The sequence below is a fragment of the Sinohyriopsis cumingii genome, chromosome 10 (assembly GCF_028554795.1).
Source record: "Sinohyriopsis cumingii isolate HCF-2022 chromosome 10, ASM2855479v2, whole genome shotgun sequence".
Classification (NCBI taxonomy): domain Eukaryota; kingdom Metazoa; phylum Mollusca; class Bivalvia; order Unionida; family Unionidae; genus Sinohyriopsis; species Sinohyriopsis cumingii.
Genome location: NC_142970.1, coordinates 36662092 through 36689700, shown reverse-complemented (window position 1 = coordinate 36689700; position 27609 = coordinate 36662092). Strand labels below are relative to the sequence as shown.

The following is a 27609-nucleotide window of genomic DNA, read 5'->3' as shown; positions in this document are numbered from 1 at the left end:
GAAATCACTGAATATGAATTAATGCCAAAGATGAGTTAGTAATTGCAATACAATGATGTAACACTCACCTATAACCTTGAGTTCACAAGCACACCAATTTTGTCCATATGGATTGGTGGCCATACACTTCCACTGGCCAGCATCAGACGTCTCCACACTGTGGATGATGACACGATATACACCTTTGTGGTGCTCAAGGCTGTACTTGGATGACCTCTTAATAAGCTTGTCATTCAGGTACCATTTGACTTCAGGCTCTGGGCGACAAGTCACTGTAACAGAAAAGTGGAATTTTTGTTGGTGTAATTATTATATGTCTTGCAGAGTGAGTGGGATCCCAATTGTGCATTATTCAGCGTGGTTGTTTTTCATAGTGTTTTTTCTGTATATTTATCTTAAAATTTTCCATGGTAAACTTTCAAAGACAGGTAGTATATCCAGCACTTTTCTAAAAGAGCAAGCTGCAAATGAACTTCAAAAAAAATATTCCATTAAAGACAAGTCATCTGAAGGAATCCTTTTTATTATGGTCTGATATCTTTATTGAAGATATAAAAAAATTCATTTGGATGAAGTTGTTTTGCAAAAGTATATGTTTACATGTCAAGAGACAAACTTTCTGTTGAGCCAATTTTAGAGATATAGATCAATTTTCAGAAAATAGCTCACCTGTAACAGTCATTTCCACCATGTCCCCAACCTTTCTGACTTGATCAACCAAAGGTAGAGTAAACTCTGGTGGAATGTTGGTATCTAGGACACTCAAGTCATGCTCAAGTTTAGCATATCTGAAACAGATGAAGGTAGCATGAAAAATCAATATTTTGATAATCACCAAAAACAGACACTGCAATGTAAATCAGGACTTTATGTCTGGATTCAACAATAGGACTGTCTTTCCGGGACACAAGACCAGAAACCAGCAATAAGTCAAGCCTCAAGTCAAGTCAAATCCAGCAATAAGTCAAGTCTAAACCAGCCATAAGTCAAGACTCAAGTCAAGGCAAACCCAGCAATAAGTCAAGACTCAAGTCAAGTCAAAACCAGCAATAAGTCAAGACTCCAGTCAAGTCAAATCCAGCAATAAATCAAGACTCAAGTCAAGTCAAATCCAGCAATAAGTCAAGACTCCAGTCAAGTCAAAACCAGCAATATATCAAGACTCAAGTCAAGTCAAATCCAGCAATAAGTCAAGACCCAAGCGATCAACCAAAATATCCTAAGTTATGATTTCTAAACTTAAAGGTCAAGGTTTGACTTTTCTTATAATAGTATAAGTTCTACTAGATTCTTCCATTGTTATGAGAATAATTAAGAGAACCTGCTTTGTAACTTGGGTTGATAGTAAAGGAAACAGGATATTAAAGGGGTTGCAAAAAGGGGACAGAATGTGTCATGTTGCATAAATCTATTTTGTAGGAGGGGTTAAAAACTTATCATTAAATACAATTTTTAAAAAAATACTATAAAAATATTGAGATGATCAAATTAAAAACATGTAAACTTACTTAGTTCGAGCCAAAGCATCTTCCTCCCTCTTCCTTCTTCTGTGTCTCACTTCTGAATACAAATGTAATTGCAATGATAAATTCCTTTACTTTTCGAATGATTTTCTGACTTACTCAGAAAAAGAGATCTTTCTCACCATCCTTATTTACATACTACTGGTATTCCTAGCTTTATTTAATATTTTATTTTTAAAAAACAAATATCACTCTGAATATATAGCCAATACAGTAGAACCTGTCAATAAAGACACCCTTTCTGCCCCCAAAAGTATGTTCTCTCAAGGCAGGTGGTATTTCATAACAGGTTAAAATGCTATGTAATCAATAAATTTGTACATTGAGAATATGGTCTCTCAAGACAGGTGGTCTCCCATAGCAGTGATCTTTCAAGATAGGTTTCACTGTACTTTATCATCAAAACTAAGATCTGAAAAGTATTTTAAAAATTAAAGGTTGTCTAAATAACATAAAATAAAACTTGTCCTAGAAGAAATAAGATTCCTACAGAAATATGCCTTAAATGAACAGATTTTCCAATTAATAATATAAAATATATATGACCAAGGAGTGTGCTTGCTTCAAGTGACTGATATCATGTAATGTCTTGGAGATGTGACACATTGTAGAAAATATTTTATGATAATGTTGGTGAATTAAAAATAAATGTACAAATTGCAGAGATTTTTAACAATGAATAAGTCCAATGTCCATGATCAATAAGTCCAGTGTCCAAGGTAAATAAGTCCAGTGTCCATGATCAATAAGTCCAGTGTCCAAGGTAAATAAGTCCAGTATCCAAGGTATATAAGTCCAGTGTCCAAGGTAAATAAGTCAAGTGCCCAAGGTAAATTAGGCTAGTGCCCTAGAAGAAAATGACCATTATTATACACATAATCCTACCACTTATCCTACTTCTGGTGCTAGTTTTTAAACTGCTACAGGCATGTCTAAAGGGCAGACTATTATTATAGTTTTTATTGGCTACAGGCATTATGGTTATATTAGTTTTGAATTAGCAGATACTTCCTTATTATCCCCTGGCTGTTTGCTAAAAATGAGCTTCAATGTACTTGGATGAAATTAACTCACATTACTAGAACAGTAACAACTAAGTTGTAGAGTTGGTATAATTGAGAGCATAATTGCTTTACCTTCAATACTGAGTTTGGCACTGGTCTTGGCAGTACCAAGGTCATTGGTTGCCTTGCATGTAAATTTCCCAGCATCCTCTATGTCTAGATCATTGATGAAAAGAGAAGCAATGCTATCTTTGTAGGTCATGTGATATTTCTTAGATTCTTCTACCTCATCTCCATCTTTGAACCTGAAGAAATGTAATGGATCAAATTTTTATTCTGAAAACTTAACAAGAAAAAAAGGAACTTATCAAACACTCAAAACACTGTAATACAACCACTTTAATTCACACAAGAATTTTAGGTACTATCCCTTCTTTATGTTACACAATATATGATGATGCACAGTTCTCAGCTTTTGTTTCCATGGCTGACAGATTTTAAATGGAGTGATATTTAGTTTAATCCAAAACTTTTAAGTAATGTATCTGATTTAAGAACCACTAAAGTTAGTACCAACATGTTTTGTTATGGTCACCTACCAATCAAAAGTGTACATCTGCAAGTAAAATCTTTCTTATTCCCTATCTCCCTTTTTTAATCTCTATTTATCTATCCAATATTTATAAAAGAAAACACTCAAATGGCTCATGAATAACATGAATCTGCTATATAGGCTGTGATGACCTTTAACCTCTCAACTTTAACCTGTCACCAAGTTATGAACTTTGTCAACTTGCATACGCCAATCAAACTAACCAAGTGATTGTGGGCACTGGTTTTCCAAATATCTTGCAGGACAGTTCTATCCTGGAGCCCTCAAAGCCATTGATATCTTGAAGTTCTTCCTGCACAAATGGAGCATGGTCAGGTAACTCTGCAGAGAGATATAGTAAATCTGACATTAAATTTTCATATCCATTCTTACTGTAACTGCTTGTATGGATTGCTAAGGAAAGGCTGTGTCAAGCTTTCATACCCATTCTTACTGTAACTGCTTGTATGGATTGCTATGGCAAGACTGTGTCAAGCTTTTATATCCATTCTTACTGTAACTGCTTGTATGGATTGCTATGGCAAGACTGTGTCAAGCTTTTATATCCATTCTTACTGTAACTGCTTGTATGGATTGCTAAGGAAAGGCTGTGTCAAGCTTTTATATCCATTCTTACTGTAACTGCTTGTATGGATTGCTAAGGAAAGGCTGTGTCAAGCTTTTATATCCATTCTTACTGTAACTGCTTGTATGGATTGCTAAGGAAAGGCTGTGTCAAGCTTTTATATCCATTCTTACTGTAACTGCTTGTATGGATTGCTAAGGAAAGGCTGTGTCAAGCTTTTATATCCATTCTTACTGTAACTGCTTGTATGGATTGCTAAGGAAAGGCTGTGTCAAGCTTTTATATCCATTCTTACTGTAACTGCTTGTATGGATTGCTAAGGAAAGGCTGTGTCAAGCTTTTATATCCATTCTTACTGTAACTGCTTGTATGGATTGCTATGGCAAGGCTGTGTCAAGCTTGGTCCATGTTACAATAAGAACCAAAAAGTGACTATGTTACAATGTGAAGCGAGAAAGAAGACCATGTCACAATGATAAGCATAAAAGAGACCCACATTACAATGAGAATAAAAAAGTAAACCACATTACATTGAGAATAAAAAAGTGAACCATAGTACAATGAGAATAAAAAATTGGCCCACATTACAATAAGAACTAAAAAAGTGGACCATGTTACAAAGTGAAGCATAAAAGAAGCCCATGTCACAAAGATAAGCATAAAAGAGACCCACATTAGAATGAGAAGTATACAAGAGGCTCACATTACAATGTGAAGCATAAAATAAACTGAAAATAAAATGAGAAGCATAAAAGAGACTCACATTACAATGAAAAGCATGAAAGAGGCCCACATTACCATGATAAGCATAAAATAAACACAACTTACAATGAGACACATACAAGAGGTCCACATTACAATGAGAAGCATAAAAGAGGTCAACATTACAATGAGAAGCATAAAAGAGGCCCACATTACAATGAGAAGCATAAAAGAGGTCCACATTACAATGAGAAGCATAAAAGAGGTCCACATTACAATGAGAAGCATGAAATGGGTCCACATTACAATGAGAAGCATGAAATGGGTCCACATTACAATGAGAAGCATGAAATGGGTCCACATTACAATGAGAAGCATAAAATAAACACAACCTACAATAAGAAGCATAAAAGTGTACCACATTACAGTGAAAAGCATAAAAGTGTACTACATTACAATGAGAAGCATAAAAGAGGCCTACATTACAATGAGAAGCATAAAAGAGGCCCACATTACAATGAGAGGCATAAAAGTGTACCACATTACAACAAGAAGCATAAAAGAGGCCCACATTACAATGAGAAGCATAAAAGTGTACCACATTACAATGAGAAGCATAAAAGAGGCCCACATTACCACGAGAAGCATAAAAGAGACCCACATTACAATAACAAGCATAAAAGAGGACCATATTACAATGACAAGTATTATAATGATGGGTGTTCCAATATAGCAATGTCCTTAGACTGCAAGATCAAAGTATTAAGAATACTGGTGGATTGGTTGGTTGAAATGACACTAATTTATACAAGATCACATGTTCCTGTTCCCTTTATTCTATTGCATACAGACTGCCAGGGTACATAATAATTTTCAAAATTTTCTTTTCTGTATATGTCACTAGAGAAATTATACTTAACAGTCCTCATCGTCAAAAGTAAATTTTCATATTGTTCTATTAGGAAAATATTGATGCAATGATTTCATTGCAAGCAATAGTGAAACTTCTTATCTGTGAAGAAATTTCCGAATGCCAATTCAATAATTACAAATTAACTACTAACTCTGAAACTAGCTTCTCATGAATAAAACATATCTGTGAAACAGAATTTTACATCATCAGGTATTCATTTCACTTTTATTGTCTTGCTATATTTGATCACAGCTGTGAATGAGTATGCTAATGTAAGCTAGTTTAATTATATTACATTTGCCCCCAAAAATGTAACAGTGTTCGATTGATCACTTGAAATGAGTTGACCTGACACTAGATTGGGACCACTAGCTCTTACACAGGTTGGATTGCATGCCTTTTAACTGTTCATTTATTCCACCCCCTTAATTTGATACAAAAGACTAATTAACATGGCAACACAAGGAGGTCAACTTTTAATTCAATGCAAAAATAAAACAAATACTTTATGCAAATTAGGTATCAAAACATTGTTGGCACTTAATCCTTTACCTCATGCAACCATCTTTGGATGCCTCTACAAAAGTTGCACTGAAGCGCCTTTTGACGCCTCTACAAAAGTCCCATGGAAGCGCTTTTTGATGTCGGCTGTAAACATCAGCCATTTTAAGCCGGTTTTCGTAGTCCCACCTTTGGGGAAAACCCCTTATTAGATACTACATTCATTTCTGTGAATGACAATTACATTAGATCACATGGTCACTGTTTATGTACTGGTCGATATCTGCTATTTAAAGTAACTGGGTCGTAATCTCCACTCTCCAAAATGGTGGTTGCGGATTTCATTCAGTACTTACAAAGTTTTCACGATTAGAATCACAACTATGAAAGATTCAATAACCTAGGTAAAGGCTCTGATATTGATGTAGGCAGCAATTAGTTTTTATAAATTATCAAATTCATATGACTTAGTGATGAAGACACAGATGAAAAACTAGTAAATTTTGAGTATGAGAAAAGGCAGCTACGGTTAGTCACACGGCATCACTGACATGACGGTGAACTGAGTTCTCTCCAGATTTTAAAGCACATAACAAATTCTTCCGTTATAAATAATGACACAGCTATAACAATCGGACTTTACTCTTAAATTTTTCCACATATAATAGATGTATACCAAAGATGTAAAATGGTTAAAATTGCTGTTAAACGTAACATACACTACATTGCTTAACAGTTCATAGGCAGGCTATGCGTATGCGGTCGACTAGGTAACATGTGTTCTATTTATAGTGCGCTGCACTTTGTCACTATGCTCTATGAGGTAAAGGGTTAATTAGGTTCTCGCAGAAATGCTTGCAGACATAACAGTTACTGGACTGACATATTTCACAATGTATTTATGATCATTAGACTTAAATTGAACTAAAAGATAGAACTAAAACATGCAATTCACTTAATAAAAAAGCTTACTGAATTGGTATTTATTTATTATAATGCTGTCTCAAGAACGCTTTAGTGACATTTTCATTGATCAGTGTACCAAGAATGTTGTCTGGAAAGAAATTTTAACAAAATACATGACTTCTTAAGTTGAAAATTTCATAAAATTGATTCAAATTTCCAGGTCCAATCAACCATTTCTGATGATAAAACGAGTGATATACCAAGGTTTCATTTACCAATGTTTATCACGATTTTCTTCAAGTTCAACAAATAGAGGCCAAAAATCATTGGTACTTCTAGTGAAAAAATGGGGATCCATGACTGACCCCGCATTATAAACAGGTTCCCAAGTTATCAGGGTGTGAGTTTTCGAGCGAGTGGTGTATTAAGATATTAATATGCTGTGAAACTATTTAGGTATATGATGAAAGACTGACACCTACCCATGACAAGTTCTCTCTTAAGGACACCTATGTCTCCCTCCTTCCTGAAGATGGCACTGTCACGAGACAGACGGCCAATAGGAAGAATGTCAAGCTCATCCTCCTGCAAAATACACATAGAAAACATTCTGAACATTATATACGTAAATCCAGGATTGAATAAAGGATAAAAATTTCATAAATATTATTTTTATGCTGAATAACAAATCTCTCACAATTAATTGCACCTTTAACAAAAATACAGCATTTTCTCATATAGTGAAGTGGTGCAGTTTCTGGGATCAGATGTAATTTGTCCATCTTAAAAATAATTCTTTTACCAAAAAGACAAAACAAATTTGAAAAAAATCTTAATTTTTTAATTGAATGTGCATGTGTGATTAGAATTTTTAATGTAGCTTTAAAAAAATTTCAGTCATATTGCTAAGATGTCTGCAGTGTGGCAGTTTATAGTGATGTCTAGCACTGGGGCATCATGCCGCAGACATGTAGCATGATGTCCCACCCAGTCACATTATCCTGACACCAGGCTGACCAGTCCTAACAGTCCTAATGCTGAGTGCCTAGTGAGGCAGCTGTTAGTACCATTTTTGTAAGTCACTGGTATGACTCAGCCGGGGTTTGAACCCACAACCTCCCGCTTCTGAGGCAGATGCTCTAACCACTAGGCCACCAGAGCCGTAATTTTATAACTGAAGAGAAGACTTTTAATAAAGTAGGTAATGAAAAAGTATCTGATATTTTTGTTGTGCTTTATTGTAAAATAAAACATTTCAAGGGCAATGTAATATGAAGTATTAGACCTAATAAAAAGAATGCAGTACACATTTGGTTTTATGCAAAATATCTACACATAAGACAATATAATATCTGCTCAAAACAGAGTACCTTGTGTCTTGTTCTGTCTCTGTACTCCTTGTGATGTGCTCTGGATAGAGATTTCTTGCTCAGTTGTGCTTCAGCTGTGCCCTATTGGGAGACATATTACAATTTCAATATCAATGTTGTACAAATTATCTTATTATACACCTCACTCGACACTATATAGTAGGAATAACAAAGAATTGGTGTTTCTACATCCTTTTGTAAATACAAAGTATGTACTGCAGTTATAATTATCAGTTAACTTCTGAAGCATTGGATTTTGAACAAGAGGCAATCATTAACCATATTTGGTATATCGTACTTGTCTTTTTGATTATGGTATATTTTATATCATACACCCATCATTCACATTTCTGACAGCAGGATATGTGGCTTATCACAGAAAACGATGAACAGCATTAATGTGACATATTTCTATCCTATTATATACCAGTATTTTTAAGAGTGAATTTTTTAAAATAACTTTTATTTAGTTCTCCCATAGTAAATAAAACAATCTCCATGATAATGTAATTTATTTATGAATTATGAACATATTTATCTGTTGTTGTCATAGAGAGTGATTTTCTTACAGCAATTTTCACTTCAAATAAGTAATTCAGCACATTATCTGGTAGAATGGATATTTTCAGGTTGTATTTATGTCACCAAATCACTCCTTCTCATATAGACATATAATGTAACAACAAATACTAAAAAACAAAGATAAACTAGTGGTTTCATTTTATTCAGACATGACTAATTTTGTCTGAGTTTTAAAATATTTCTATCTGAGAATATTATGATAAGAGTGAAATGACTAGAAGATTAATGAATTAAAATTATTTAAAAACAATTTTCATGCTTTAAGAGTGAAAATTTCCATTTATAACACGAGGAAAAGCAATCAATACAGCTCTAATCAAAATAGCTAGCTAAGCAAAGCGATACTTACACTTCCCTTTTCACATTCTTCTTCCTTCTTTGTGAATGGCTACAGCAGAGAAATAGCATGTAAGCTAGCATAGGCATGTATAAGTAAAGCCAAATACTAAAGCTGTCAATCAATACCTTTTCTGATAAAATGAAATGATGAAGTATGATTTTAAAATCCGTGATTTTAATAATTAATTTTAAAAAATGATGATTGTATACACCACTTAATCATGTAATTCAATAGCACAGCTCTATGACTGCAGAAGGAGAGAATACTTTTCAGTAATTGTACGTATGATTTTGATAAAGAAATATTTTCAGGTAATTTTACAAAAGGTTTTATTATTAAATACAGGATATATTTCAATAACACCTGAAAAACACTTAAGACAGACTTGTAACATCATATATTTAATAAAGCATTTCAAAAAATAAAATTTTAAAATAAATATCAATAATATTTTCTAAAGTTTTGTGTTGAAATTACTTTATTAAATTTAAATGGATTACTTTACTCAATTCAATTTGTGAACATTATTAAATGAAACTAGTGAAAACAATTAGGTTAACATAAGGAAAATTCATCTGAATAAAACTTCAGTTTCTTCAAACTGAAATTTAGTGAGTAAATTCAACTGACTGTGGATGGAAGTTAGTACATAATAACATCATACAAAATTATATTATTTGTTTGAACTTGTATTGTTCATTTTTTATTTTTAATTATGAAATTTCTGATGAAATGATGAATGAAATTAAGCAAAATTGCCAGTGTTTTCATGCAATAGGAAATTATCACTGCAAATCCTCTGAACAGACTTGGAAAAAGTGTCCTGAATTCACAAACTAATAAAACTGATTTTTGCACTAGCCTTGACAAACAATAGACAGACTAATTTGATAAAATCAAAAACATTTGGAGAGCAAGACAAAGAAGATATTTAAAAAGCCATTAATTTTTAACAGTAAAACTTAATCTTGAATATATAGAAAAACTATCTTAAAATGACCTTAATTTTATAATTGTGATCACATTAATGTTTTAAATCAAGAAAAGAAAGGATAAAAATTGCAAATGTAAATCAATTTTTTAGGAATTAACCAAATCTTTTCAGTATAGTGGATTTTCAGTACAGTATTTCTTTTTTGACAAGTCAATGATTGATGATACAATCCCATTTCCCACTTTTTATATAATTTTGGTACATTTTTATTTCATTAAGCCTTGTCCAAACATTCCCTGAATTTTCAAGACTGTCATTATCAAAGGAAGAATACTGTAAGTGAAAGAAATAAAAGCTGGCATAAGATGCTAGACTGTATTTTAAAAAGTGTACATACATTGAGCCATGGATGGGCCAAAGCTTCATCAATTGTCAGTCTTTGGCTGTAAGAAAAGAAAGAAACAGTTAAGAAATAATTAAACACAGTTGACCATGGATACTGGTGTGTCACCTGCATCAATGCCATTATGCAGGCACCTGGATCTGATGTTCTGTTGACCCTGTCTTGCCATTCCGCTAAAGTGTAACAAGGTAAACAGTTTTGACATTGATCTTAATCTGTGGCATAGGCATACATACAGATGCCAAAGAGATCAATATACTCAAGGCTGGCAACAAAAACTGTAACAGCCAATTTTAACAATTACACTGCCATTACTGTTAACTATATAAATGTATACCTATATTAAATAACATGCTTAAGTAGGCAAGAAGAAAAAAATATTGATTGCATAAAATAATTTATTTAACTAAAAGATAGGTAAATCTATAAAATCAAGTTTCTTGTTAGACTATGAATAACACTGTCATGCTTGTGTCCTGCCATCTCCTAATGTATGTATAACAAACAGGAAATAATGACAGGAGTATGGATAATACTATCATGCCTGTGTCTTGCCATCTCCTAATGTATGTATAACAAAAAATGAAAACATGACAGGAGTATGCCTGTGTCTTGCCATCTCCTAATGTATGTATAACAAACAGGAAATAATGACAGCAGTATGAATAACACTATCATGCCTGTGTCTTGCCATCTCCTAATGTATGTATAACAAACGGGAAATAATGACAGGAGTATGAATAACACTGTCATGTCTGTGTCCTGCCATCTCCAAATGTATGTATAACAAACAGGAAATAATGACAGGAGTATGGATAATACTATCATGCCTGTGTCTTGCCATCTCCTAATGTATGTATAACAAAAAATGAAAAAATGGCAGGAGTATGGATAACACTGTCATGTCTGTGTCTTGCCATCTCCGAATGCAGGTATAACAAAAAGAAAAAAATGACTGGAGTTTGGATAAAATAGTCATGACAGAATGCCAATCTTCACAATGGAGTATCATTCAGTGTTCACAAATGTAATCAATTCAGCATATTAAAGACATAAAAAGTTTCCCAATTATGAAAGTTAAATACTTTATAATATCAAATTGGGTAAAAGATATTTCCTGAAAAAGCTTTGACACTATAGTTATCAAAAAATTATTTGATCTTACTATACTTGCTCTGTGTCTCTGCTGCCTCTGGTACCAGAAATGTGAGGAAACATGACCTAGTTATCAAGTCTTTTCCATCTCAATGGCCACATAAGACAAATATATCAGAACCATCAGTAAGCAGCACTGCTTTGTGCAAGGTATTACAATAAGGCTTTGTGTGGAATGTGCTGTCTACCTGCTGTGAGTGATATGATGGCACATATTTCTACTTAAGCAGGCAAGGCAGGAAATGCTAGCGTATCTGGGTACAAACTTTATGCAATACACTAATATTGTACCATAGTTTCAACTGAATACAGTATCATTCAAGAAACTTGAAGACAAAATCGTAACATTAACTCTGCCTTAATTACCACAAGCAAGACAATAAAGTACACAATATAAACTTACTGTTTATCTTTCACAAGGAGTTAAGTACACAATATAAACTTACTGTTTATCTTGGACAAGGAGTTAAGTACAAAATATAAACTTACTGTTTATCTTTGACAAGGAGTTAAGTACACAATATAAACTTACTGTTATAAACTTACTGTTTATCCTTGACAAGGAGTTAAGTACACAATATAAACTTACTGTTTATCTTTGACAAGGAGTTAAGTACAGAATATAAACTTACTGTTTATCATTGACAAGGAGTTAAGTACAGAATATAAACTTACTGTTTATCCTTGACAAGGAGTTAAGAACAGAATATAAACTTACTGTTTATCCTTGACAAGGAGTTAAGTACAAAATATAAACTTACTGTTTATCTTTGACAAGGAGTTAAGTACACAATATAAACTTACTGTTTATCTTTGACAAGGAGTTAAGTACAGAATATAAACTTACTGTTTATCATTGACAAGGAGTTAAGTACAGAATATAAACTTACTGTTTATCCTTGACAAGGAGTTAAGAACAGAATATAAACTTACTGTTTATCCTTGACAAGGAGTTAAGTACAAAATATAAACTTACTGTTTATCCTTGACAAGGAGTTAAGTACACAATATAAACTTACTGTTTATCCTTGACAAGGAGTTTCTGGATGAAGTCTTTTGCATCATCTGAAATATTTTCCCAAACGTCGTCATCAAAATCATAATCGCCATTGTTGATGTATGTGAATGTCTCCTGGTCTGTCTCACCAGCAAATGGTGAGTAACCACTCAGCCTGTAAGTTAAAAAAAAGTAAAATGAACAAAAATTGTCCTTTTACAATTAATATTTTCTGTTGCACATTATTGGTATATCACATGCATGTATGGTCATTAATGGTCATTTGCTAGTGTGCACATTATTGTACATCAGATGCAAGCATGGTCATTGATGGTTATTTGCTAGTGTGCACATTATTGTATATCAGATGTATGCATGGTCACTGATGGTTATTTTTTAGTGTGTAGATTATTGTATATCAGATGTATGCATGGTCATTGATGGTCACTTCCTAGTGTGTACATTACTATATATCAGATGTGTGCATGGTCACTGATGGTCATTTGCTAGTGTGCACATTACTGTATATCAGATGTGTGCATGGTCACTGATGGTCATTTGCTAGTGTGCACATTATTGTATATCAGATGTGTGCATGGTCAATGATGGTCATTAACTAGTGTGCATATTATTGTGTATCACATGCATGCATGGTCATTGATGGTCATTTGCTAGTGTGCACATTATTGTGTATCACATGCATGCATGGTCATTGATGGTCATTTGCTAGTGTGCAAAGTGTGCACAATATGTATATCAGATGCATGTATGGTCATTGATGGTCATTTGCTAGTGTGCACATTATTGTGCATCACATGTGTGCATGGTCATTGATGGTCATCTGCTAGTGTGCATGTTATTGTATATTAGATGCATGTATGGTCATTGATGGTCATTTGCTAGTATGCACATTACTGTGTATCAGATGTGTGCATGGTCACTGATGGTCATTTACAAGAGTGAATAGTGTGCACATTATTGGTATATCACATGCATGCATGGTCACTGATGGTCATTTGCTAAGTGCACATTATTGTATATCAGATGTGTACATGGTCATTGATGGTCATGTGCTAGTGTGCACATTATTATATATCAGATGTGCACTGATGGTCATTTGGTAGTGTTTACTTATTGTATATCAGATGTATGCATGGTCACTGATGGTCATTTGCTAGTGTGCACATTATTGTATATCAGGTGTGCACTGATGGTCATTTGGTTGTGTTTACTTATTGTATATCAGATGTGTGCATGGTCATTGATGGTCATTTGCTAGTGTGTACTTATTATCAGCAATGGACTCCTTAGTTACAGTAGCATACCTGTAATAATGGTGATGATACTATTGTCAATAAGGGGGTTGGGGAGGGTAGTCTTATGATAAAATCAAATCCCCTTAAATTAAATTAACTTAAATTTATAAAGTCAGGGATAGCAAGGCCTATCAACAAAGATTTACTGCATTTGTTAATGTGTCAGTTACAGTGTATTTGCTCAGGCTTGGGACAGTGAGGATCATTAATTGTTAATGTATTTGTTAATGTATCGGACAGAGTGTATTTGCTCAGGTTTGGGACAATGAGGATTATTAATTTACTGTATCTGTACTGTACAACTTACAGGACATAGCTTACAACTCCAAGAGACCACAGATCAGCAGAGAAGGAGACTGGTTCAAAGCTGATGATTTCTGGGGCACAGAACTCGGCTGTGCCAAACAGAACCTTGATTGTTTTGCCTTCTTCAAGTCTCTGGGCAAGTCCAAAGTCAATGATTTTTACATCCTTACTGTCCTTTGTCACACACATCACATTCTCTGGCTGTAATGAATAATATATATATATATATATATATATATATATATATATATATATATATATATATATATATATATATATATATATATATATATATATATATGCACACTTTTTATTCAAAATACAGTGTAAATATTAAACTGTGAAACTTCAAGATGGTTGATTCTATAACCTTACTCTGACCACCATGACAGATAACATGTGATTCTCATGGCAAAATAAAACTTGCTATTTGGATGTTCTATGATACATTATTCAACACACTACATATTTACTTTGATCTGTGTACATTTCCATTAGAAGGATGAAATGTCCTTATATGGTACACTGAACAACAAGACTGAAATAGTTATTAGATGAACTACTACAGAAAATTTTGTGTGAAGAAGATAAACACTACTTTGCTCATGTTTCTACAGTGAAATTCAGCAATACTAGTATTAAAAAGAAAACTAGTTTGATTTATTTAAGGATATATAAGAAATATTTTCAAACTTGCCAGACCATTGTATTCTGACAAAAACTTGGTTATTTCAAAGACTCTAACCATTGTTTTATAACAAGGTAATTACATGGACCCTTACCACTGTAATACAAGGTAATTTCATGGACCCTTACCATTATAACAAGGTAATTGCATGGACCCTTACCATTATAACAAGGTAATTACATTGACCCTTACCATTACAACAAGGTAATTACATGGACCCTTACCATTATAACAAGGTAATTACATGGACCCTTACCATTATAACAAGGTAATTACATGGACCCTTACCATTATAACAAGGTAATTACATGGACCCTTACCATTATAACAAGGTAACTACATAGACCCTTACAATTATAACAAGGTTGTTTCATGTACACTGACCATTGTATTATAACAAGGTTTACAATTATGTGCTATTCAATTACAAACAATCTCAAAATGACACTCAACAAATTTCCTGACTAATGAATAAAAATTGCAATTCACTACTTGAAAATGTTGCTGTCACTTAGGCATTAAAATGAATGAAGACAATATTAAATCATGGAAGAAGGTTCCCTGTCTCACTTTGAGACTTTGTACTCTGTCTCACTTTGAGACTATTGTGCATATTATCCATAACATCTCTGAAATCTACATGAAGGATAAACTGCTGGTGCATATATCCTACACCCTGGCAGATTTTGTCTCATTTAAAAATATTTCAAGTTAAAAAGAAATATCCCAAATCAAAATGTCAACATCTGACTCACCTTGAGATCTAGGTGGATGATATTCTGCTGATGCATGTGTCTCACACCTTGGCAGATTTGTCTCATATAAGTTATACAGTCTTCTTCTGTGAAGTCATACTCCTCTTTTACCAGACGGTCAAACAGTTCGCCACCACTCAAACTAAAAACACACACAACAATTATTAGTCAAACTGATTTTGTTGAAAATGTCACAAACATTTATAAATGTTCTACATTTCACCAATGACTATGTACTGAATGACATGATATGTCTATCTGGAATTCAAATCCTGCACTGATTGTTTGCCTGGGAAAACATTTACCTCATAAAATTTGTAAAACATTTCTTCATGACAAATGTTTTGTGACTTATCCTTAGTTTTAATAAAACATCCCTTTTTTGTTCATAGAGCCTTTAATTTACTAGAAAGAAAAATACTTTTTCACTAAGCTTAATCTAAAACATTTTAACATTAACCTTAATCTTGGGTGTGGACAGACATACAAATGGACATATGGAGAGACATAATGGACATGCAGACAGACACCAAAGTGTGGACTCAACAAAAATCATAGATATTATTAATTACTAAGTGTTTCACATACATAACATTTATTCTTAGGTGTTGATATCTCATCTGCTTATGTTTCTTCTAAAACTGTAAAAAAAAATTAAGTAAATATCTAAATTTTGTTCTTCACAATGATACTAAATTTCTTGAACAAAATGCCTATAATAAAGCCATATCAAAGAACTTATTTATATTATTCCTTTTAGGAACTATTTCTATAACATTACTTCTTCTCTGCAAGGATCAAGAGGACCTTTTCTGAAAAGGTCTTATCAATGGATGCAGCTGCCTTCAAATAAATTTGTTATTTATTATAAGTAACTGGGATATAAGCTTATTACTAAGCATGGACTTGTCATAAAAAGTATACACTCACAGTTCCAGAATCATAACCATTTCTCCAGGTTGGTCAAAAGCTTCATGAAGTTGCATCAGTTTGGGATGATGTAGACTATTCATTATGTCTATTTCATGTCTCACGGCCTCCTTCTCATTTGGTTTACAGTGGATGAATTTTGCAGCCCAGTTCTTTTCTGTAGCTCTCTCGATGGCACGATGCACAACTCCGAATGCTCCTCGTCCTAGTTCTTCACAAATGATATATTTACCAAGAACATCTCCTCGGATTCTATCCACACTAACTGGGGTTCCTCTGAATGTTGCATCATCTGAAAAAAGATATTCTTTCACTAACAAATGTGAAGACAAATCTCAATTTCTTTTGGAATATCCACAAAATTTGCAAGAGAATTAAAAAAAGAACAAGGGTTCCTCTTGTGATAAACAGAACAGCTCATATTGGCCAGAATGATCTAATGTACAGTCTGTTTGATTAACTGAACAGCTCATATTGGTCAAACTGATATCATGTACAGTCTGATTAATGGAACAGCTCATATTTGTCAAAATGATACAATGTACAGTCTTTTTGAATAACTGAACAGCTCATATTGGTCAAAAAGATATAATGTACAGTCTGTTTGATTAACTGAACACCTCATATTATCATATTGGTCAAAAAGATATAATGTACAGTCTGTTTGATTAACTGAACACCTCATATTGGTCAAAAAGATATAATGTACAGTCTGTTTGATTAACTGAACACCTCATATTGGTCAGAAAGATATAATGTACAGTCTGTTTGATTAACTGAACACCTCATATTAGTCAAAAAGATATAATGTACAGTCTGTTTGATTAACTGAACACCTCATATTAGTCAAAAAGATATCATGTACAGTCTGATTAACTGAACAGCTCATATTAGTCAAAAAGATATCATGTACAGTCTGTTTGATTAACTGAACAGCTCATATTAGTCAAAAAGATATCATGTACAGTCTGTTTGATTAACTGAACAGCTCATATTAGTCAAAAAGATATCATGTACAGTCTGTTTGATTAACTGAACAGCTCATATTAGTCAAAAAGATATCATGTACAGTCTGTTTGATGCCCCTTATGTATTAGTTAACTCATTAACCCCTGGAGGTTTTTGTCATTTTCGCCTGAAATGCGAGTAGGCAACACATTTTGTGGGCTATTTCTGAATATATTCTAATATATTGACTTCAAAAAGATTTCCAGTTAACCCAAAGTCTAGTTGTCTTAGAAATGTCATTTTTCATTGGTTATTTTGCTTGTGCATGAGCAGAAGGGTAAAAGTTGGATTTCTTTCCTTCTTTTTTTTGTGTTGGCTTAATGGACCCATTATTTTGGTATCCAAACACTCATCTCATCCTACTTTTTGCAAAGGTTTGCCTATCTGTGTGCAGTTCAGACCAGTCTGTTTTAGATCTGTGGCCAAAAAGTCAAAAATCCAGACACAAAATTGGATTCTGACCATGGGTAAATGTTTTGTGGAAAAAACTGGGTCCAAAACAATTACGTTTTTTGTAGTAGTAGTGCAGCTAGAAAGTTGAGGTTATTTGGTATCATTGTAGAGCTACATTTGTCTACCTTTCTATAATACTATCCACTTTAGTGTATCTTAAATGACCTTGATACTACGGAGCTCTGAAGTGCGCTACTACCTCTGATACATAAATGAGGCACCAGGGGTTAATTAATGAGTTAATTATGTTATTATTAATAGGAACAAACAAATTTCTTTGGTTTACTCAATGAATTTACTCCTGCTTATGATATATATTTTGTGATTGATCATAACCTTTATATTGCTGGTTAATTGTGCTTCAGGATTGGGAAAATACATACACAGGGTATCATAGTCTATGTCTGGAGTCTGGTCTCTAGTAAGGACTGCCTCAGATTCTGGCCCAGGTTCACTGATTCCTATTTCATTCTCAGCAAGGATCCTGAACTTGTATTCCTGGTGTTCTTCCAGACAACTGACTGTGGCACAGGTTGTCTTGGAGGTGGTGGCCCTACGCCAAAGCCCTGTCTTCATGTCACATTTCTCTACTATATAGCCACTGACTAATGCTCCACCATTATCTAATGGCTCCTTCCAAGAAAGGTCGATTGCATATTTTGTAATGTTTACAATCTTGGTTGGGCCTTGTGGTGGCTTAGGACGGTCTACAAATGAAATAATATGTAATGCAAATCACACTGTAACATATTTAGTTACTATACAAATTTAGTGTTTAATGTCACAGTGGTTACTGTCAAAGTGTAATGACTAAGGGACAGAAAATGTCCTTGCCAGTTCTAGTTTGAAGAAGACTTACCTATTTGTACTAAATCTGAAGAAGTTTATACACATTCCATGTCTCATGATTTACTGCCCAAAATAGTGTTTATATTAACCAAAGCAAGATTTAACATGAACTGTTTCTATTAATAAATGCATGAACAATGAGTTATATTACAGTTTTGTCACACTGATCTTCATCATCAGTACTGAGTTATATAGACTTCAAACTTTTAAAGGAACCAGAAATGAAAAGTAACTGCAGTATAAGGTGTATATAAGTTGACCAAAGTGGCTCTATCTACATAATCAATCCTAATCTAATAAGAACAATATTTTTCTTTTGTATCATCTTGTTTCTAATGGTAACAAGATACTAGTCATGCTGCCCACATGGTAAATTGGTGTTGTACACATCAAAATGTACCCACATATATTGCTACCTTACTTTAGCACAATCTGAGAACAGATGAAACCACTTATAATTCAAAAGCAATGGTTGATTCCAATCCAATTGTTATATAGAAATGGCAAAGGCAACAGTGGATTCCATTTTTTTTAAAGAAATGGCAAATGAAATAGTGATTCCATTTTTTTATATAGAAATGCCATGGCAATGGTGATTCCATTTTTTATACAGAAATGGCAAAAGCAATGGTGAATCCATTTTTTAAAATAGAAATGGCATGGCAATGGTGGTTCCAATTTTTTTGTATAGAAATGGCAAAGCAATGGTGGATTCTGTTTTTTTTTCATTATATAGAAATGGCAAAGGCAATGGTGGATTCCATATTTTATATAGAAATGGCAAAGGCAATGGTGGATTCCATATTTTATATAGAAATGTCAAAGCAATGGTGGATTCTGGTTGTTTTTTATATAAAAATGGCAAAGGCAATGGTGGATTCCATTTTTTATATAGAAATGGCAAAGGCAATGGTGAAGTCCATTTTTCATATACAAATAGCAAAGGCAATGGCAGATTCCATTTTTTATACAGAAATGGCAAAGGCAATGGTGGATTCCATTTTTTATACAGAAATGGCAAAGGCAATGGTAGATTCCATTTTTTATATAGAAATGGCAAAGGCAATGGTAGATTCCATTTTTTATATAGAAATGGCAAAGGTAATGGTGGATTCCATTTTTATATAGAAATGGCAAAGGCAATGGTGAAGTCCATTTTTCATATACAAATAGCAAAGGCAATAGTGGATTCCATTTTTTATATAGAAATGGCAAAGGTAATGGTGGATTCGATTTTTATACAGAAATGGCAAAGGCAATGGTGATTCCATTTTTTATATAGAAATGGAAAAGGCAATGGCAGATTCCATTTTTTTATATAGAAATGGCAAAGGCAATGGTGGATTCCATTTTTTATACAGAAATGGCAAAGGCAATGGTAGATTCCATTTTTATACAAAAATGGCAAAGGCAATAGTAGATTCCATTTTTATATAGAAATGGCAAAGGCAATAGTAGATTCCATTTTTATATAGATATGGCAAAGGCAATGGTAGATTCCATTTTTTTTATATAGAAATGGCAAAGGCAATGGTGGATTCCATTTTTATACAGAAATGGCAAAGGCAATAGTAGATTCCATTTTTATATAGAAATGGCAAAGGCAATGGTAGATTCCATTTTTTTTATATAAAAATGGCAAAGGCAATGGCAGATTCCATTTTTTATACAGAAATGGCAAAGGCAATGGCAGATTCCATTTGTTGGAATATGTGACAGAGTCAGCAAACTGTCATAGTCAGGACTGCTAGCATTTCTGTGAGAACTTTATTAAGTGCTTACCCAACACCTAAGCTGGAATTATTTTGAGAACTGTTGAGAGATTAATTGTCTTTAAGCATGATAACACAACGTAATTAACATATTATTTGTCTCAAATAATTACAATACATAAAAGACACTAACATCCATCCATTGGGTCAACCTAATTTCTTTCTAAAATCACGTTCTGAAGACAACTCCTAAATTGTTGTTTTTGTCTCATCTGTTGATAATTCTTTAAAGTTTGCAATGATCCATTCAAAATTAATTTTAAAAATTTCCTTTTTGTTTAGCCTCTTTGTTTTTCCTATTTTGGACGTAGCATCTGTTGTTTTAATTGTAAAAATGAGGTAGGGTTGTGCTCAGTCATTTTCATGAGCTATTGATGAAGTGACATCTAAAGCACTACACTGAGGAGTTAACTTGCCTCTGGTTGTTTATTAATGTAATTCTAACTATCAAACTTTAGTTTATTGGTGTTTGCTTTCAAAAGAGAGCATTATGTTCTGACTTTACAAGGGAAGCAACTCCAACATTACTGATAAATCAAACTGTGAGTACTGTCAACTTTATTTATACTAAAAGTCACACATCAATTAATCTACTTTAATTAATTTCTTCAGCTGTAATATTTATAAATTTTATAATCCTTCAGATGAATATTTGTTTGGGACAATGGTAATTATAATTCTCATGTATCAATAAAGTTTCTGTCACACAACCCTAACTGCTTTTCCAAACTGTTTACCATAACTGGAGTCTCCTTGACATTCCATGCCCTTGCCTATAGCATAGTTGATATGTCATCCCATGCCCTTGCCTATGGCACAGTTGATATGCAATCCCATGCTCTTGCCTATGGCACAGTTGATATGCAATCCCATCCCCTTACCTATGGCACAGCTTATATTTATGGACACCATTGCTCACAAGTTATCGAGGAAGAAGTGTACCAAGAAATAAGACTATGTGGCTAACTGTACTTGAAAAACTGACCACATACATTAAGCATAAAACCATTAACACCTATAGAGTGGCTGGGTATAGAGTGACACACATTAACATCAAAGTCAACATGGGGCCCCGAGTGGCCTAGTGGTCTAAAGCGCTCTCCATTACAGATCACTGCCATCTCACCTCTGTCTGCATAGGTTCAAGTCTCGGATTCAGCCAATGTGGGTGTGTGAGAAAGCTTGCAGTAGCTTCTCATGGGTCGATGGTTCCTTCCTGGGTTTTTCTGGGTTCTTCCTCCACTATTAATACTGGCCGCTATGTATAGCCTATCATGTGCTGAAAAATGGTGTTAAACCCTACAACAACAACAACAACAACAAAGTCAACATTCTGTCAACCTTCCACTATGGCAAGCGTTGTCTCACCCATCCACTCAGCCCCAACAGAACTAAATGCATTCTTTCAAATCTACTATGGTTACATGGATAGTTTCAGATATTATAATTACTCCAAAATTATGTTGAGATAATAAGACAACATAAATTCTTACCAACAACAGAAATATGAACACTGGCTTTATCTGAGCCAAGTTTGTTCTCCACCATTAGTTTATATACACCACTGTCTGTCCTTTCAGCATCATCAATCACAAGGACACTGTGTCTAGATGTTGTCTTGATGTTGATTTGGCGGGATGCTTTCAGCACTTTGTCATCTCTGTACCAGGTAGCGGTAGGGTTTGGTCTTCCAGTGAACATCATTCGTACGTGGATGGTGTCTCCACAGCAGAATTTTAGGCCATGGGCGAATCTATCAGGAAGATCATCAATCTTAGGTGGGGCTGAAATGATGAATATTGATCTTAGTTTTCAGCATTTTGTTAAGTTCAATAATTATTATTTATAATTATTTCTTCAATTATTATCAAGAAAAACAACACTGACATCAATTATTTTCAGTGAAATAAGTATTCTCTGAATAGTTTTATATTTCCAAAGCAGTGTTCAATGATGTCTTCACTTTAATCAGTCTATTCAGGTTCTATATTATATCATCATTTGCATTACATTGATGTGAGAAACATTTTTCTTAACAGAACACCACCAATGGTTATACTGTAACCTGAGCAATTTTGTTAAGTTGATTAAGATGGATTCTAACTCACCAAGGACATTTAGATTGGCTCTGCTTGAAGCTGACCCAATCTTGTTTCTGGCATAACACTCAATGCAGCTGATGTCCTTTTCCTCCAAATCTTTAACGATCAGCGTATATGTGTTACCCTCGGCTACCAGTTTAGTCTTTTTGGTGTCATAGACCTCTCTGTAGTTCTTGTACCTGTCATAGTTAGAATAAACATCATGTTAGACATTTTATTCTCTCCACCCTATTTATATTCTTTGAAATTATGTAAGACGGCAAAACCATGCAATCATAATTACTAAATTACATAAACTTTCTTCCCATTTATGAAAAATAAATTTGTCAATATTCATTAAAAGTGAATTATCAAATTTTCACAAAGTAAATAATATAACAATATAACACACACATAAGGGAATTTCTCCATTGTTCTATTCTTGCATCTCACTCATAGACTAGATCATTTTATTATACGTTCACAATCTGAACAATTCAATATGCCACTGCGGGAAATTTTAAAGTTATGAAACTTTTGTGACAAAGAATTTTTTTCATATTCATCCAGTGTCTTTTCAATAAAATGCTTTTGTAGAACCAGAAAGTGTTATAAAATAAGCTTTTTATTTCTAATTTTTATCATTACAAACTGACAATATGATTGGAGAACAATGCTAATTTGAATATTTTTGTTGAATTATTTATAAAAATAAATAATTCTACAATTAAAGATATTATATTGCCCTGCTCAAAAATAAGAAAGTGTCTGTGTTCATGTTCTTATGCCAGTGGGTAGTGGAAGCTAGACATTTAGTTCAGTTTTTAGGCAGATGAATAGGTTGGTAAAATTAGGCTGTCTGTTTGCCCAAACAAAACCTTGTAACATACCAAATGACCTCAGGTCGTGGAAGTCCTGTGATCTCACATGTGAACTTGGCTTCCTGGCCTTCAGCAACTTCAAGGTCAACAAGCAGCTTTACAAACTTGGGTGCCTCAAGAGCTGAAATTCAATCACAGATTATGAATTTCAAAAATGTTCGTTGGTTGGTTTTTAACAGTACTTTTAACACATTATTGACTATCATGTTGAGAAAATGGAAGCAAGTGCCTCCCAACAACACACAAAGCCAGCTGATCTGGTCTGGCCTGGGCAGGTGTCAAACTTGTGACCCTTGGAATAGGAGTCTGATGATCTGACAACTGACCAACCACAAGTTCCATATTTCATAAAGGAAATGTATGCATTAAGAAAATGTAAAAGTAAAATAGAAAATTACCTTTCTCATAATATAACAATAAGATTAAATTTGATATCTTCCAATATAAATCTAGAATTTCTAAAACACACTAAACAAGCAAAAAAATGACAATTTAAAGGAGCATTTTGTTTGGTTTAATTTAAAGTTTGTGCTTTATAATGCTAAAACACAAAATTTCAAAACAAAGAAATGAATTAGGATATGAAAATAATTTTAATTTTGTTAGTCCCTCCCCCATTGGAATATGTAAAATGAATATTATTTGTTTGGCATCAGGAAACAGTAGGTTAACATTAACATTAACATTAGATCACACTGACCTATTTTGCCACTGCAATAGACTGGTTCAGAGGCTGGAGATGGTTCACCAAGTCCTTCTTTGTTCTCAGCTCGTACTCGGAACTCATAAGGAATCTCTTCAAGAAGGTCAGTTATTTTAAACCTGGTGTCTGTGACAGGAACCTTGTTGACTGGTAACCAACGGCAACCAGACAAGTCTACTCTTTCCACATAGTAGCCAGTAACTGGAGAGCCACCATCATATGCAGGTGGTTGCCATGATAACTCACAGTACCTAGGACCAACCTCCAGATATTCTGGAGCCTTGCTGATGGCACCTGGTTTTGCTGTTGGAAAGGAAAACATGTTATTAAAATTCAATTTAAGATAAAACATTTTTTGAAGAAAGTGTGACAATTATTTCTCACCTTCCTTTTTCTGTCTGAAAATTTTCTAAAACGTGTTCTATTGTTGTCTAAAAGTGCTGTTGCATACCATTCACTAAATAAAATGTAATAGCATCATTGTAAAATGTAATAGCATCACTGTAAAATGTAATAGCATCATTGTAATTATGACTGATCATTATCTGCCTGAAATCATAATTCATTTAACTAAAACTTATATCAACATTAATAAACAATTTTAATTCCATATTAGATATACAGAAATAAGCTAACATTTTATTACCTTTTGATAAGGAAAATATATACATAATTACAATTCTCAAAATGACTGTATCAATTAATTCATTCATTCATTTTTGCAAATATTTCTAATATTTTCACAATCTAATAATAAAATAAAATTTCCATAAATTTTTAGTGAAACCTTGTAAGCATAAATTCATACTGGGAATAATAATTTTGTTTAGTCATTTATTTTTTAAATGATAGTGAATATTGGAAAGGAAAGCAAAACCATCAATAGTGAGAAGAGTTGATAGTAACTGTTAAGTGTTATAATTGCAGTGAACATGAGATGATATACAGCTATTCATTTATTGATTTGCAGATGGGTGTTATAAGCTATTGATTTGCAGATGAGTTGTATAAAGCTATTGATTTGCAGATGAGTCTTAAAAAATCTTAAAAAGATATTAATTTATTGATTTGCAGAGGAGTCTCATAAAGCTATTAATTTGCAGATGGGTCTTATAAAGCTATTTATTTGCACACGAGTCTCATAAAGCTATTGATTTGCAGATGAGTCTCATAAAGCTATTGATTTGCAGATGAGTCTCATAAAGCCATTGATTTGCAGTTGAGTCTCATAATGCTATTGATTTGCAGATGAGTCATATAAAGGTATATTGATTTATTGATTTGAAGAATTGTCTTTAAAAGCTGTTGATTGACTGATTGATTTGCAGAGGAGTCTAAAAATATATGCTAAAAGAAAGGATGAAAATAAAGCAAAACGAACATATAGCATGGAAAGTTGTTTTTGTTTCAAACATTTCTGTTAGATCTTCCATATTGTTTCCCATTGTTCCTTTAAAAATTCAAATTGGGAATACCTTTTTTGCCTTTAAGCTCAACAGTGGCTAACAATTCTGCTGGTTTTCCCACACCTGCTGGGTTCTGGGCCGATATTCTGAAGCTATAAGAACCACCTGGTATCAAACCAGTCACACTGTAACTCTTGACCTGGGCAGGGAGACGTGTGACTTTCTCCCAGGTGTCACTATCATGTTTGCGTTTCTCAATCACATAGCCAGTAATTGTATCATCTTCAGCTGGGGGTTCCCAACTCAATGTCAAGGACCTCTGGTTGATATCTGAGACATGGAGAGATGTTGGAGCCTCAGGAATTTCTGTTAATAAAATAAGAAATGTATTCACAGTGACTGAAATGACCTAACCATGAAACTTAACCAAAGTGTACCAGACAAACATACAGACAGAAGATTAAGGTTGAGTCTGCATGATTAATATATTGATATTCTAAATAAACATGGTCTATTTGTTCTCTCTTCTTTTCTTTTAACCTTTTTTAAAAACCTAGCTATGAGTGGCACCAAACAGAGAAGAGCTTGCAGAAAACATAAAATCACTGAAAATAATGAAATGGGAATGATAAAATGTATGTACCAAATGTTCTCTTTGGAACAACTGGGGATTCTGAGTCCAGTGCAGGACTTAGACCATATTTGTTTTCTGCATAGATCTTGAAGTAGAACTCTTTCCCTTCCATCAGGGAGGTCATCTTGATTTGGGTAACATCACTGTCAGTTCTGCCAACCTGGGTGTATACACGGCGTGTGCCCTCACGTCGCTCAATCACATAACCTGTGATTGGAGACCCACCATCAGAGGCTGGAGGCTTCCATCCAATAGTGGCAGAATCCCTTGTAATGTCCTTTACAATGATAGGTCCAACTGGTGCAGAAGGGGGGCCTGTCAAAAGGAGAAAGAATTTTTTAATTAATTTTACATACATATATAAAAATTTCAGGTTAAAGAGGAAAAGAAGCAATTCAATAAAATTTAGTACTAAACATCACTTTAACTAAAATATTCTAGCAAATTATGCCAATCAATCAGGATAGCTATATTTTTTAGCTACATAGATAAAAACTGTATTGGTACTGATGTGTTTACATACATACATACATACATACATACACACATACTTACTATAGGTCTGGAATTTTTTAAACTGCTGACATATTCAACCTTTACAGAGGTATAACCTCCCCTTTCTAATATCATCTTACCTTAGTATACTCATTATATATATATATAATGATACAAAACAACAAAATGATACACATGAGTATATATTTTGTTCTCTCCAAAATTTATATTCCATATAAGATTAATGTATCCTGCTCTCTTTAATCCATCCTATAAATTAAATCATCACTGACTTTAAATAATCTTAATCCATCCCATAAATTAAATCATCGCTGACTTTAAATAATCTTAATCCATCTTGTAAATTAAATTATCACAACTTTAAATTGTCTTAATCCATCCTATAAATTAAATCATCACTGACTTTAAATAATTTTAATCCATCCCATAAATTAAATTATCACTGACTTTAAATTGTCTTAATCCATCCTATAAATTAAATCATTACTGACTTTAAATTATCTTAATCCATCCCATAAATTAAATCATCACTGACTTTAAATAATCTTAATCCATCCTGTAAATTAAATTATCACTGACTTTAAATTGTCTTAATCCGTCCTATAAATTAAATCATCACTGACTTTAAATAATCTTAATCCATCCTATAAATTAAATCATTACTGACTTTAAATAATCTTAATCCATCCCATAAATTAAATCATCACTGACTTTAAATAATTTTAATCCATCCCATAAATTAAATTATCACTGACTTTAAATTGTCTTAATCCATCCTATAAATTAAATCATTACTGACTTTA

The 27609-nt window shown here is 33.4% G+C and overlaps 1 protein-coding gene across 37 annotated transcripts in view; it reads right to left on the bottom strand.

The window, feature by feature from the left end:
* The window catches only part of LOC149789875 (uncharacterized), a 704306-nt gene that overhangs the window by 155524 nt on the left and 521173 nt on the right, over positions 1 to 27609 (bottom strand). For all 37 annotated transcript variants that reach the window (XM_089971883.1, XM_089971882.1, XM_089971888.1 and 34 more), the window contains 19 exons: positions 26300 to 26605; positions 25726 to 26022; positions 24248 to 24553; positions 23557 to 23668; positions 22694 to 22866; positions 22079 to 22369; positions 18348 to 18671; positions 16504 to 16795; positions 15574 to 15715; positions 14132 to 14331; positions 12531 to 12683; positions 10351 to 10396; positions 8098 to 8178; positions 7210 to 7312; positions 3344 to 3461; positions 2660 to 2832; positions 1509 to 1560; positions 670 to 788; positions 69 to 272 (listed from right to left, as the gene is read on the bottom strand). In XM_089971883.1, coding sequence (XP_089828009.1) covers positions 69 to 272; positions 670 to 788; positions 1509 to 1560; positions 2660 to 2832; positions 3344 to 3461; positions 7210 to 7312; positions 8098 to 8178; positions 10351 to 10396; positions 12531 to 12683; positions 14132 to 14331; positions 15574 to 15715; positions 16504 to 16795; positions 18348 to 18671; positions 22079 to 22369; positions 22694 to 22866; positions 23557 to 23668; positions 24248 to 24553; positions 25726 to 26022; positions 26300 to 26605 — 3492 coding nt within the window. The remainder of the gene's footprint in view (positions 1 to 68; positions 273 to 669; positions 789 to 1508; positions 1561 to 2659; positions 2833 to 3343; positions 3462 to 7209; positions 7313 to 8097; positions 8179 to 10350; positions 10397 to 12530; positions 12684 to 14131; positions 14332 to 15573; positions 15716 to 16503; positions 16796 to 18347; positions 18672 to 22078; positions 22370 to 22693; positions 22867 to 23556; positions 23669 to 24247; positions 24554 to 25725; positions 26023 to 26299; positions 26606 to 27609) is intronic.